At 42.7% G+C, this 15,762-nt stretch overlaps 1 protein-coding gene across 1 annotated transcript in view; it reads right to left on the minus strand.

Annotated features, from left to right (window-relative positions):
• Positions 1-460: 460 nt before the first annotated feature.
• Positions 461-15,762, minus strand: part of LOC126298275 (trimethyllysine dioxygenase, mitochondrial) — a 499,530-nt gene continuing 484,228 nt past the window's right edge. The window contains exon 8 of the mRNA XM_049989574.1: positions 461-1,226. Coding sequence (XP_049845531.1) covers positions 959-1,226 — 268 coding nt within the window. The 3' untranslated portion in view covers positions 461-958. The remainder of the gene's footprint in view (positions 1,227-15,762) is intronic.

Genomic DNA, 15,762 nt, shown 5'->3' on the forward strand with positions numbered 1-15,762 from the left:
GAGTTAGAAGTAAAGAAGTAATTAATTAAAACGTCATGCCTGATAGTGAAGTTGTGTTGTGAGCTAGTTTAAGCAGAAGCTAGTTATTCACGCATATAAATGTCTATGACGTCATATATCCTGAACTATTTGTCATGTTATGATGCAATTTTGCAGCTAGAATCAATGGTAGATGTGGATACTGCCTGCAAGATGTGTGGCAAATAGAGGCTGTGCTAAAGAAGTACTAAATTAGAATGCAATATCTGATGCTGAAGTCTTACTGGATGAACAGCGAAATTCTGGTACGCGATATAATATTTTTCTTTCATCATTAGGTGCTGGGTGTCAGCGACAGAAAAGTTCACAAATATTGAAATTATGTATAATGTTTGGTGAGAAGTCACTAAGCGCTCTCATTCTCAAATACTGGATCCATATAATTCGGGTATTTGCAACCAGTCACTTATATTGCCTCAAGACAAATATAAGTGTATAAGCGAAATACTTGTGTTATTGTGTTAAACTTTTACCATATGATTATACCTCTTAATGAATAGATTATGAAAGCATTTTAATTTTTAAACTCAGTCAATAATTACGTGAAATAGTGAAGATAAAATTTTGCAGCCCCTGGAGGACGTAACTCGCAACTGGTACAGGGTTCTGGGATAGTGGTTTAGTAATACAGATTATTACGTCACTTTGGCTTTAAAATCTGACGGTGATCCGACAAGGATACCGCGAATCATTAGGCAGCGACAATCTCTGAAATCACTGTATGAACAGGAATCTTACATCGTCAAGCAATTGTGTATTTTGAACCTGGAAAGAGTTCCGAAATTGTTTCTGTGCATATATTCAGGAGTTGTATAGAACAGAAAAGTCTGCTTGTTTTTGTTTCATTAATTTCTCTATTCTGAGATTGGCTTGGCACACATTTAGGAAAGTGCTGAGTGTTCACACCGTCGAGTCTTCTTCAGAGTACTCCGAGAACTCTTGCTTTGCTGAGAAAATCAGACCGACCGATGTAGCAGCCAGTCAGCTTCCTGTAACCGGAGAAGGCCTCTCTTCCGTGAAGAACCCTCCAGTTGTCTATGAACAGTACCAGTCCAGGAGACAGCTTGATCCACATTTCGCCTTCAGGCTTGCTTATTTCCGATGCCAGTATACGAATATCTTCGTAGAACTGTTTCACTTCTGATGTCGGCACACTGCTGAAAGGTGCACGATCCAAAAGATTGAATCTGGAATGAAAAAAGTGCAGTGATTTTAAAAATAAAATTTACATTTAGCTCAAATTATAGATTAAAAAAGTCTTCTGCGTACATAAATGTTTCACTGAGCTGTTATCAATGTATCAAAACATTATAAGGTTCCAATATGGGAGATTTAGCGACAACACTTTTAAAATCACTTCCATCCCAGCTATAGGGACTATATTTTTTAGGAAAGGGAGAGTTCTTCACAACATATGTTTACAAATTTTCAGCTATCACATTTTTATAGGTCGAGGGCCTGGTACAACCATTTGAAAGTAAGCTGGTCCTGGATACTCGGCAATATCGAATAAAAAATTTATGTATATACGAAATGTATTCGCAGGTGTGAACATGGACAACCATCAGTTGTATAATGGAATGACGGCAATGAAAATTTGTGCCGGACCAAAGTCGAACCCGGGTTTCCCGCTAATAGCGAGCGGTCGCCTTACCATTACGCTATCCGAGCACTACTCGCATCCAGACCCATGAACTTTGCATCGTACTTCTGAATAACACAGCCACTGCAATATCTTATTTACCCGCAGACACAGGACCAGCAACTTCCTATTGAAATTTCTGCCCCGTACGGAAATAGACGTAATGAATGTATGAGTACAGGTTTTAGACATATGGTTGATGACATATATATGTTTGCGTCCAGCCGTAGGTCGTGCTCGGATAGTCAGTCGTGGTAGGGCACTCGGCCAGTGCACATCGCGCGGTGACGGGCGGTCGCGCGAGCCATTGTTTATATCGCGAGCGGTGCCGAGGTGGGGAGCCGAGCAGCGTGTGGGAGCGTTGCCTACGTCTGTTTTCAAATCAAATATGTGTGAAATCTGATGGGACTTAACTGCTAAGGTCATCAGTCCATAAGCTTCCACACTACTTAACCTAAATTATCCTAAGGACAAACACACACACCCATGCCCGAAGGAGGACTCGAACCTCCGCCGGGACCTCTGTTTTCTTTATAACTGTTGTAAGTACGTTTCAACAATCACGAGTCCGCAGCTCGTGGTCGTGCGGTAACGTTCTTGCTTCCCACGCCCGGGTTCCCGGGTTCGATTCCCGGCGGGGTCAGAGATTTTCTCTGCCTCGTGATGACTGGGTGTTGTGTGATGTCCTTAGGTTAGTTAGGTTTAAGTAGTTCCAAGTTCTAGGGGACTGATGACCGTAGATGTTAAGTCCCATAGTGCTCAGAGCCATTTGAACCATTTTTGAACAATCACGAGAGCCAACTGCGCTCAGTGTGTTTTCAATCGTGATGCACTGCGGCCGATGTCGTTTGAAATTCACGAGTGGATATTTGAAGATTTAAAATCGCCTAAAGATATAGTCGACCTGTGTCAGTTGAAATTTACGCAATACTCGTTATTTGTCAAATTTATTTCGAATGACGCTTACGAGAAATTCGTTGAGGAGCATGAGACAATTTCGTTAAACTTAGCTTTGTTCTCTGCTTTACGGCAGGTCTTGTCATGGGGGAAGCCACGTCAGAGAGGTCTACCGCATGAGCGTCTAGGGAAGTGATTCCAGTGGTGGTTTCCCGTTTCCTTCCACTGATGAGGATGAAATGATAATGAGTACAACACAACACCCAGTCCATGAGCGGAGAAAATCTCCGACCCAGCCGGGAATCGAACCCGGGCCTCTTGACGTTTCGTCAAACAGACTGTAGTATTAGTAATGTCCAGATCGTGACTTGGGGATACGGAGTGAGAACCGACAGGGTATTTACTGTGCCACCTGAGTGTCCTAATGAGCTCATTGCACGTTCTCTGTCTCTGTACGGCGCTGTTTTGTCGGTTACCAATGAAAAATGGTCAAGTGCATATCGTTACCAAGTTAACAGCGGTGTGCGAAGTATACGTAAAGACTTAAAAAAGCATATGGCTTCGTATGTTGTCATTGGTGGCTGTCGCGTGCAGGCAACTTACATGGGTCAACCTCCTACCTGTTCGATCTGCGATTCAACAGAACATCTGTAGGTGAACTGCACACGTCGACGTCCGGTTCACCTTCCGCGGGAACGTCTTGCAGACGGTAGTGAAAGTCTTGTCCCATTATTGAGTGAGGCAGTCGCGCGGGCTGTACCACAACCCCGGCAGCCGGAACATGTTAACGAAGCGGCAATGTCAGTACAGGTGGAAAGCAGTGACAAAGACATTCCCGATCGGATGGACGGCACTTCGGCCCCGCCATAAACGCCGGGACATTTACCGCTGGACACCGACACACAACAACTTACGTCGGCAGAAACTCTTCTACAAGCATTCACGTTTCTTTCAGGAGCAATATTAAATAGAAATAAAACCACAGTTTTGCCCATCGGAGGCGGTATCGAAGATATATCCCGTGTTACCTGGTGCAATGTGAAAGATTGTCACAAAACTCCCGGTGTAACCTTTGAGGCCATCCCAGAAAAACTCCTGACGAAGAACTAGCCACAAATGCTTAACACTTTCAACACTGCCCTCTTTACACCTGGCACTTGGCTGTGAACTGGCGTATTTAATGAATGTTTGAAATTAGATTGCAAAGAACAGGAAAATGACAGGAATATGGTTCTTCCATCATTTAAAAGGAAAAAGTAAGAGCTTTACATGATAGTGAGTTTATTTTACAATATAAAATACAAATGGGTGTTATAATTAAAAAAAGAAAACACAAAAATATAGTGGATAAAAAAGTTTTACATGATCTCTCTCTTGAGTAATGCCATTATTACTGTATCTAAATTTAAAACAAAATATCATTTGACTGTCTAACTGCCGGTTCCTGTAAACTAGAGTATTTTAATAGTTCAGATGCAGTTAGCCTTCGTGTGAAAATCCTGGAAACACTGTGGGACGCAAAGGCCAACGCCACAGTCCTTGCACCACCATCTACTTGCTTCCTGATGCGCTTACCCGCCTCTTTCATCCCCCTGTCTGAACATACTTTGCAGCACCTAGAAGTATTCACCTTGTTTGCAGTGGGTGGGACCATCTCTGCAAAGTGCATTGCAAATGTCCTCTCAATTTGTGAGGGCTTGTTGCTGAAAAATATTTCCGCCCTTCTCAGTCAATTTCTTCCCCACTCTGTGAATAAAGTCTACGAGGAATACATTCTAGCTAGTGTTCTCTTTATATAAAATAAAACTGTTGACAGTTGACAATATAAACAAGTGGAAAAACACCTTTTACCACCACTCAAAGTTTTTCGGGCATACGGGCTCTTCACTTTATGAACAATTGAGACATATATGCATACCTGAATCGTCACTTATACCTTCGTCTGGAGAGTACGAATCCTCTTTGTCAGAATCATCAACTTCAGATCCTTCATCTCCATAAAGAATATCTAAGATCTCTGACTCCGTCAACTCGCTGCGCGATAGTTTGGTTCAAACGGCTCTGAGCACTATGGGACTCAACTGCTGAGGTCATTAGTCCCCTAGAACTTAGAACTACTTAAACATAACTAACCTAAGGACATCACACACATCCATGCCCGAGGCAGGATTCGAACCTGCGACCGTAGCAGTCGCACGGTTCCGGACTGCGCGCCTAGAACCGCGAGACCACCGCGGCCGGCGCGCGATAGTTTCACGATCGTAAACACCTGTGAATGAACTGCAGGTAACTTCGACTTTGCAGTGCTCACAGCCACTCACAGGATGAGATAACCAATAAGTGCTTGCCTCTTGCGGAAGAAGAATGAAATACGTCCACATTAGTTGACGAAACTGCTTCGGAGACGCGCTAAACGCGCTTACGGAGCCAAATAAAGGCTCGCCCGTACGGTATACGGGCGCCGGCGGCCGTCGCCAACGTCAGGGCGGCCGCGCCCGTATGGCGTACGGGCACCGTGCTGTAAGTGTTAATAAATTACCTACTGCTTAGATACTCCACTCCGACCGTGATTTTAACATACTACAGAAAGTTAAGACCATAGGGATCGCCATTACAAGCAAGATGAAGTATTTGGCGCAAATTATCCCTACATCCGACCATCTAGCAAAGAGTATAAAACAAGCGCTACACTTGTTTCTGATTAGAGGCACATTTTCAAAGTTCAGTTTGATACATTAACTTTAACTACGTTCAAAGGTGGCCTTAAACTCATTAAGGTACACCAAAAATGTGTCACCCCGCCCGTAAATCGCATCAGGTAGAAAGTTCGTACCCGGAGGATCAGTATCATCACAAACCTCATCCAGTGCTGGAAGCCTCATAGCCTTGACCCACCCGTTGATATCACCGGCATTCCGTTTTATTACTTACATGTGCGACTGTACTACATGGAACTGAGTTACATCCGACACAACATCGTCGATACCGGCAGTCTGACCAACAGAAAACTTTATAACCTTCCCATGACAACAAACCACAGGAATCGTCTCGAAGACAAGTATCAACATATAACATGGAGTATAGTATGATGAAATGTGCATAGCGACATGTCACCGTCACGCGTCGTAGCCGACTGGTATCTCACAGTCAACGATAAAATAGCAACGAGTGGCAAGCTCCACAAGTTAGGCCTTCATTCGACGCCCAACTGTGACGCATGCGGGAGAGTCGATACACTAATTCAGAGGCTCACGTGCGGACATGCAGAAGAAATTACAACGTTTCTTCTTCAAAGATTGTCGGTGATAGACCGCACGACGCCCAATAGTGTAGGCCTTTTAGAGATCATTCAGCCACACAAATTGAGGTATCCACGAGCAAAAAACAACGCTGCAATGTGGATCATGGGGCACGCAGCATCGTTTATTACCCAGAATAGGCAAGCTACTTTCCTACATTATTACTCTTACATCAAAACTGAACACCTTGACATAAGCCAACATCGTGGCTACAGGAGATTATTTGGAAATATGCTGCACATCATAATCAATGGTTAAATACTTCAAATCCAGTATTTCGGATAGTAGAGATTGACACTGTTCTATGTATAATAATCATAGTTGCTTCCTTAGACTTTAGTTATTGTTGAAATTCTAGGCGTTTACCATTTCAGAAGGCAGTTTTATTTCCCATTTAATGTCCTTACATTTCCTGTCTCTCGCAGAACAGAAGAGCAAATTTCCTTCAACAGTGAAGTGATAGTCATTCATGTCATATAAGTTGCTCTGTTTACCATTTTGGAAAGAAGAAATATCAAGAACAAATTTCTTTTCATACATTGCACAACGGAGGGCTGCAAATAACACATACGTTTGTTAATTTCACTCACATCACAAACTAGAAATAATGTTTATTTTTCCTTCCTCATTAATGGAATTCCATCCTTTTCCGCTTTCTTTTTTCAAATAGAATGTAATGATTTACTTGCAAATACAGCTTAGAAGCTGGCCGATAAAAAGCCTAATGGTAAGGCTACCGCTAACGCTAAGCGGGAAATTCAAGTTCCGGTCCGGCACAAACTTTAATTTCCGTCATTCTGTTATACAGCTGATGGTTGTCGATATTCGCAACTGCGAATACATTTCATGTATTTTCTTAACCACTGTAGCCTTCGGATATGCATCTTTTTTCATAACAACACAGATATTACAGTATCATACTTACGTATACAGTATACCAAAGGAACCTTCGAGGACATACTCGTATGTGGATTTGAAAATAATGTTAAGCACTATAATCAATCTTAACCGTACGATCGATAAGTTTAAGTATGTGTATTAAAGTGGATGGGCAGAGTAAACGACAACAACCTGCTCAAAAACATTTAGCACCAGTTGTGTATGTGCAAACATGTGTGAGCTTAGATTCGAGAGGAATAGGGAATTAAAGAAAAAGTCATATGAAACTAAAGAATTAATACAGTATAAGGTGATCGAGACGTTGTTGCACAAACCTTCCCTGGTTGACAAGCCGCCTTGCCGTAAAATGACAATGAGTGATTACAGTCGTTCTGAAACCGAACAGACCCCACCATAACGAAAATGACATTTTTGATTAGGTTATTCGTATACCATTACATGATGGGAAGCAACGCAGCATGCTTTCTTCCAGAGACTTCAGGAGAATTGTTAGCAGTCGGTGTTATTTAGTAGGAAAACGGCCCATCTTACCGAAAGAGCAGAGAATGAAAACCACAAAAATTATGCTCACTAGGGCCTTTAGTTATAAAGTGCTTTATATAATTCGCAATGGAAATCTATACAGCACATGAGAACTGCCTGCTTGCGAACGAGATAACTTTTGAAATAGGCCCATAGCGCATTTTTTCTTAATAAAGGGTGAGCCACTAGCAATTGCTGTCTACATTTAAAGAATGGGGTACAGATACCAGGAAGGTATTCAGAAAATGAGGGGTGGATTTAGCGTTATTACTATACTTAAGACTATTGGAAAATAAATGTGAAAAAGAAAGACATAAATGATGATGATGATGATGATGATATTTGACTTATGGAGTGCTTAACTGTGCGGTTATCATCCCCTGTACAAATTCCTAATCTTTACACAGTCCAAATTTACCCCTTTCACGAATGATGAAGAAATGATGCGGACAACAAAAACACCAAGTCCCCAAGAGGAGAAAATCCCCGACCCGGCCGAGAATCGAACCCAGGACCCTGTGATCCAGAGCCAGCAATGCTAGCCACTATACCATGAGCTGCGGACAGAAAGACATAGAAAGGGAGAAGAGAAAAGAATAGAAAATGGCATCCGAGTATCTGAAACAAGGAAGATACACGGGTAGGTGAGCGGCGAAGAAAAGAAGAGGAAAGTGGAGATGAGGACCAAAAACCTTTAGGTTCAAACATTTCATAAGCTATTCGGTATGATCAAAGTAGTGTAAGGGAGTGTAGTTATTAAAATAGAGAGTAGATATGAAGAGAAAAGGGTGAATAAAAAAGTAAAAGGAAGGAAAGTTGCAGGGAATTGAAGAGAGAGAGAGAAGGAGAAAAGCTGCAGTTGAAAGACACCAGATACAGCAGAAGATTAATGGTGAAAAGTATTCCACAAATGACGAGGTTGAACGTACAGACGAAAATGACATAAGAACATGGTAAAGGAAGAAAAAAATGGAGAACAAGAGGGGAGAGGAAGACTGGATGATTGTGGATTGCCAACTTCAGAAATAAGGGAAAATACACTACACGCCATTAAAATTGCTACACCACGATGATGACGTTCTACGGACGCGAAATTTAGCGGACAGGAAGAAGATGCTGTGTAATGCAAATGATTAGCTTTTCAGAGCATTCACACAAGGTTAGGGGCGGTGGCGACACCTACAACGTGCAGACATGAGGACAGTTGCCAACCGATTTCTCATACACAAACAGCAGTTGACCGGCTTTGCCTGGTGACACGTTGTTGTGATACCTCGTGTAAGGAGGAGAAATGCGTACCATCACGTTTCCGACTTTGATAAAAGTCGGATTGTAGCCTATCGCGATTGCGGTTTATTGTATCGCGACATTGCTGCTCGCGTTGGTCGAGATCCAATGACTGTTAGCAGTATATGGAATCGGTGGGTTCAGGAGGGTAATACGGAACGCCGTGCTGGATCCCAACAGCCTCGTATCACCAGCAGTCGAGATGACAGACATTTTATCCGCATAGCTGTAACGGATCGCGCAGCCACGTCTCGATCTGTGGTATCGTGTTGAAGCTGCATGGGCAGCTGTACCTGTACACGCCAGCCAAGCTCTGTTTGAGTCAATGCCCAGGGGTATCAAGGCCGTTATTACGGCCAGAGGTGGTTGTTCTGGGTACTTATTTCTCTGGATCTATGTACCCAAATTGCGTGAAAATGTAATCACATGTCAGTTCTAGTATAATATATTTGTCCAATGAATATCCATTTATCATCTGCATTTCTTCTTGATGTAGCAATTTTAATGGCCAGTAGTGTAAATTATGATTAGCGATGCAGAAATTTTAGTCAAGAGAGAAAGTAAATTATTCATTGATGTAAAGAGTGAAAAAGAATGTACGGAAATGATAAGCAAACATTTAAAGTCAATGGAGAAATATAATCGCAAAATAGATCTGCAGGAGGGATAGATGCGAAAATAAATGTAGAAAATTTACAAAAGAGGAAAGTGAAAGATATGTTTGTCGATCAATAGTTTTCAGACATGTATATGCAAATGTAAGTATTATGTAGAAGCCACTTCGAACATCGAACGATACTTTCATACATCTGCAGGTAAAACACGTAAACAATAATATCAATTTTAGACCAGAATTTTTTTCTGGAGGAAGGAAATTTTTTCTGTATGTGGTAATGATCTTAGGAGATTTTTTTAATGATTTTAGGTGCAAGATTTATACAAAAATATGTACCCATTTCCAAAACGTGCTTTCTACACTTGGCTTCATTTTATGGACCAAAATAACAAATTACGAAATAATTTCTAATAAAATAAACAGTAAAATGATTATTCGATAACTATCGTGCAAAACAACAACAATATTCAATTATACAGTGGAATACAGCGAACCGATCACATCCGTATAGTCAGGTGGTCACGAGGAGCTGCACACTGCAACAGCGACTTGCTGCTATTTTCACAGTGACGCCCAACAGTTGGCAAGACTTGGGCATTGTAGGTTAACCAGCACTGCGCTCTCATTTAAATATATGGCCGAAAGAGTCAGCCTACAGGAATTGCGAAACTAACCCTATCGTCCAGGACTGCGTGCTACAAAGGGCACAGATTCGCCATGAGTAGGGGAAACTCCTACGTATCTATTGTCTATTGAGGCCTAAGCGCTGTGGTGTCCCAGTGAGACAGACGAGAACCTACGTCATAGGGAAACCCAGTAGAAGCCGTTTGTGGCCAAGGAGACATAGCAGTGTTAAATAATGCGGACCTAAGATCGTCCATAAGGGAAAACATTTACGGAAACTATTTACTTCCGTAGTAATGCAGGGAATGAAGACACAGTAATTTCAATCTACCATCCTTCATAAATTCTCATGGTGATTCCAATAAAACTTGAATATTGATCGTATCTGTAACAGTTTAGGATTTACTTTTAAAGTGAAATGCACAAGTTTTGTAACAAAGACCTGAATACTAAAATATGAACGCTTTGGTCGATCTTGACGATCGACATTTCATGTAGAAGCGCACCATTGAAATGACAGACCTTGTAAATATCAACTCTGTAACTTTATTTGTTTAAAAGATATAGTAAATTTAAGTTATCAGTATTTATAGTTAAGCATCAGATCATCATTTACTCTACTCAAAACATATTGAATGATGACTGCATGACACCTTCTTGAATCATTAGGTAACAGACTATTTGTTGTAAAGTTAAGTGCATAATAGTTACTTTCGTTCTTTATTTGTTTATCGGAAAGCATATTGATGGAAGGCTACTGGCCATGGCATTCAAAGCTAAGAAGGAAACTGTATTGGTTTTATATAAAAGAATTTAACGTTTATTATGTAATGGATATTATTGTTACTTTATTTAGTACGTGAAACTGGTCAAGCTTTGATTATTTAAAATGAAAAATAATGTAGAATAAACTGTAGCCAATCAGATGGACGGCTTCAGGAAAGAGAACTGCCGTAGTAAGTTGAGCGAGGACATTCGGCACGCCGGCCGCGGTGGTCGAGCGGTTCTAGTCGCTCAGTCCGGAACCGCGCGACTGCTACGGTCGCAGGTTCGAATCCTGCATCGGGCAAGGATGTAGGTGATAACCTTAGGTTAGTTAGGTTTAAGTAGTTCTAAGTTCTAGGGGACTGATGACCTCAGGTGTTAAGTCCCATAGTGCTCAGAGCCATTTGAACCATTTTTTTGACATTCGGCGCTCGGGAAACGCGGCAGGGGACGGACAGTGCTGGTACAGACGTGGAAGCGGACAGTTCGGCTGGAGACACCAAAGGGTACAGTTCGGATGCAGGCGCCAAAGCGGACGGTCGGTCTTTAGGCAGCTAGGAAGTGAAACGATCTAGAAAATTTCGCATTACGTGGTATCGCGGGACGTAGTCTCTGAGCGGTGAGCGGCCGGGCGCCTGGTGTGAACTAACTTTTCGCATAGTCAACAAGGTGGAGTATCGAACTTGTAATACGCGACGAGATTGTGAATGACAGAACTGTGTCAAATGGATACGCGCTCGAGTTTACAGTAACTCTAAATACGACCACTTTCGCTATTACACTCCTGGAAATGGAAAAAAGAACACATTGACACCGGTGTGTCAGACCCACCATACTTGATGCGGACACTGCGAGAGGGCTGTACAAGCAATGATCACACGCACGGCACAGCGGACACACTAGGAACCGCGGTGTTGGCCGTCGAATGGCGCTAGCTGCGCAGCATTTGTGCACCGCCGCCGTCAGTGTCAGCCAGTTTGCCGTGGCATACGGAGCTCCATCGCAGTCTTTAACACTGGTAGCATGCCGCGACAGCGTGGACGTGAACCGTATGTGCAGTTGACGGACTTTGAGCGAGGGCGTATAGTGGGCATGCGGGAGGCCGGGTGGACGTACCGCCGAATTGCTCAACACGTGGGGCGTGAGGTCTCCACAGTACATCGATGTTGTCGCCAGTGGTCGGCGGAAGGTGCACGTGCCCGTCGACCTGGGACCGGACGGCAGCGACGCACGGATGCACGCCAAGACCGTAGGATCCTACGCAGTGCCGTAGGGGACGCACCGCCACTTCCCAGCAAATTAGGGACACTGTTGCTCCTGGGGTATCGGCGAGGACCATTCGCAAACGTCTCCATGAAGCTGGGCTACGGTCCCGCACACCGTTAGGCCGTCTTCCGCTCACGCCCCAACATCGTGCAGCCCGCCTCCAGTGGTGTCGCGACAGGCGTAAATGGAGGGACGAATGGAGACGTGTCGTCTTCAGCGATGAAAGTCGCTTCTGCCTTGGTGCCAATGATGGTCGTATGCGTGTTTGGCGCCGTGCAGGTGAGCGCCACAATCAGGACTGCATACGACCGAGGCACACAGGGCCAACACCCGGCATCATGGTGTGGGGAACGAACTCCTACACTGGGCGTACACCTCTGGTGATAGTCGAGGGGACACTGAATAGTGCACGGTACATCCAAACCGTCATCGAACCCATCGTTCTACCATTCCTAGACCGGCAAGGGAACTTGCTGTTCCAACAGGACAATGCACGTCCGCATGTATCCCTTGCCACCCAACGTGCTCTAGAAGGTGTAAGTCAACTACCCTGGCCAGCAAGATGTCCGGATCTGTCCCCCATTGAGCATGTTTGGGACTGGATGAAGCGTCGTCTCACGCGGTCTGCACGTCCAGCACGAACGCTGGTCCAACTGAGGCGCCAGGTGGAAATGGCATGGCAAGCCGTTCCACAGGACTACATCCAGCATCTCTAAGATCGTCTCCATGCGAGAATAGCAGCCTGCATTGCTGCGAAAGGTGGATATACACTGTACTAGTGCCGACATTGTGCATGCTCTGTTGCCTGTGTCTATGTGCCTGTGGTTCTGTCAGTGTGATCATGTGATGTATCTGACCCCAGGAATGTGTCAATAAAGTTTCCCCTTCCTGGGACAATGAATTCACGGTGTTCTTATTTCAATTTCCAGGAGTGTAGTTTGCTTTCTGAATAAACATTATTCTAACTAAATCGCAACTGTGTGGCCTACATCATTTATAGGTCGTTAATTTAGTTACCATTATTATTATTATTGTTATCATATGTTATCTTAATTTTATATTCCGCAAACTTGCTATCAGCCAGACAATTTAATCAAAGGGTCACAAGTGTCTAATTTAGGGCGTGTAATGCGACACGTGCGGTTCAATCCCTAGACGAGTTTGAGCCAAGTCATTTCGACGAAGAGGAACCGCATGTGATCCCGAACAATTTGGGATGTTAGTTCGCAGCATGATGAAAAAGTGAAATATTCACAAATGTGTGCTTCACGTTTCCAGTGGGGAATAAAACTCCTATTTCAGCTAAGACACAGTAAAAGATAATGTACGCAATTGTAGCCAGAGTGTCTGAAAGGGATGTAATATCACATGAGAGAAAAGAAAGCATATAAATTGCATCAGGGACAGTATGTGCATGGGCTTGATTTTCAGAGAATATCATTTCGAAGTTCTTTATCTCGCACACATAGAAAATGTTGAAGATGGTTCGTTAACTCGTCCATACTGTGGCGATCGACTGAGGAAACTTTGATTACCAAGAATGCGAGTTTCTCTTGGTTACCATGAAGAAGGCAACGCATAACAAAAGGAAATTAAAGGCGACCAATGAGCAAACACAAAGGTAATAACGGTAATGAAAAAGTAGAAAAGAGAATGAGACGGTGGTCTATAAAGGGGAGAGATAATGCCGAGCTAAGTCGTTCAAAGGAGTTATCGATGTTAGGAATAATCTTTGTGAGGGGCATAGTCATTATGGACTCATTCCTTCTATGTGATCGGACGGCCTGAGAATTATTTGAGGAACAGCTAAGGCTTCTCTGTTAGCTGCAGTGTTTCACAGCCTCCGGCAGCGCGTCCAATTACTGAGAGGTCGCTCCCTCAGGTAGCAGGAGGAAAGCGCCGGCAACATCTGGCGCCAGGTGAGCCAGCAAAACCTACCACTCTCTGATAAAGTATTAGCAATTAGTGTCTCCCTACATCTTGGGTGTTCTTGGTGAAGGGACTGGGTAATTATGACAGTTGCAACTGTCTGTATGCCACTAACAAAACATAGTGGTTTCACTTTAAATGCGAACACTTTTAGGTTTGGCTTTACCGTGACTGTTACTGACATTAAATGAAACAACAAGTTCACTGTTACCAGTCACCGTTTTATTTATTTCCACGACGCGTTTCAAAGGTTTAAACCTCCATCATCGGGTGGATTTACATAAGTAAGTATTACATTTGTGTGTGTGTGTTGTGTTACGATTTTTGGAGGAACTTGTGACACTGCCTAGTGGAGAAACAAGACACTATTTCAGAATATGGTTTAGGATTACTTTTGACAAAAAAAATTAAACTGATATCTAATGGTAAATATTAAATAAGTAAACTACAGTACCTTCAGTGGTCACAGGTTCCTTTTGCTGTCGTAACACATCACATGTATACTGCCACATTTGTAAACAAATATGGCGTCAGAAATCAGCTGGTTGTAAGGATCGTATAGCAGAAGAGAAGACATAATCGCAAAGTGCAAAGAGTATATATCGTAAAAACATTATTACACTCTTTGATTGGGATTAATAAACAGATGTGAAGTGAGGGGCTAGAGGCAGAGGGAGAGGTAGAGAGAGAGAATAAGTGTGCGTGTGTGTGTGTGTGTGTGTGTGTGTGTGTGTGTGTGTGCGAGAGAGAGCGAGAGAGAGCGAGAGAGAGAGAGAGAGAGAGAGAGAGAGAGGAAAGAGTGATTATGAGAGCAAACATTTACATGGCAAGGAGTCTTAAAATTGCATGTTGCATAGATTAACTGCCTAAAGGTTGGGGTAATACATCGGTTAATGCAATAAAATATGCAGATAGATATACACTTGTGCCAGTAGTTGATGTACATACAGTTTTAAGCTAACAAGGAGTACAAGCTGTTAGTGTGATGAATTATCTGTGAATGAGGTCAAGCTCAATAAAATACTCTTCAGAATTCTCAAACAAGCATCCACATTCAATAATGAGAGAACACTTAAAAACACAACAGAATTTACACAATGTCAAAAACATACAAGTACACACACACACACACACACACACACACACACACACAAACACACACACACACACACACACACACACACACACACACACACACTTATTCTCTCTCTCTACCTCTCCCTCTGCCTCCAGCCCCTCACTTCACATCTGTTTATTAATCCCAATCAAAGAGTGTAATGCATGTATGACTTTACTGTTGTAGCCAATATGATCATTGTAATTTAAGTCTGTAACATTTCACCTAATTGTTATCAACAAGTATGAAGTTTAAGCCATTTTAACATTTCACTTGATTGTATAAACGAGTATGAATGTTTAGCGGTTTTAACCTGCCAGAATGGGATTTATATACCACCTGAAGTACACACACATACATTTGACACCTCAAAACAAACACCGCCAAATGCTTAAAGCAATTATTCTGTAATAATGTTTTTACGATGTATACTCTTTGCGATTATGTCTTCTCTTTTGCTATACGATCCTTACAACCAGCTGATTTCTGACGCCATATTTGTTTACAAATGTGGCAGTATACATGTGATGTGTTACGACCGCAAAAGGAACCTGTGACCACTGAAGGTACTGTAGTTTACTTACTTAATGTTTACCATTAGAAATCAGTTTAATTTTTTTGTCAAAAGTAATCCTAAACCATATTCTGAAATAGTGTCTTGTTTCTCCACTAGGCAGTGTCACCAGTTCCTCCAAATATCTTAACATAACACACACACAAATGTAATACTTACTTATGTAAATCCACCCGATGATGGAGGTTTAAACCTTCGAAACGCGTCGTGGAAATAAATAAAACGGTGACTGGTAACAGTGAACTTGTTGTTTCATTTAATAGTGGTTTCAGCTGCTTCTATCAC

The sequence above is a fragment of the Schistocerca gregaria genome, chromosome X (assembly GCF_023897955.1).
Source record: "Schistocerca gregaria isolate iqSchGreg1 chromosome X, iqSchGreg1.2, whole genome shotgun sequence".
Classification (NCBI taxonomy): Eukaryota; Metazoa; Arthropoda; class Insecta; order Orthoptera; family Acrididae; genus Schistocerca; species Schistocerca gregaria.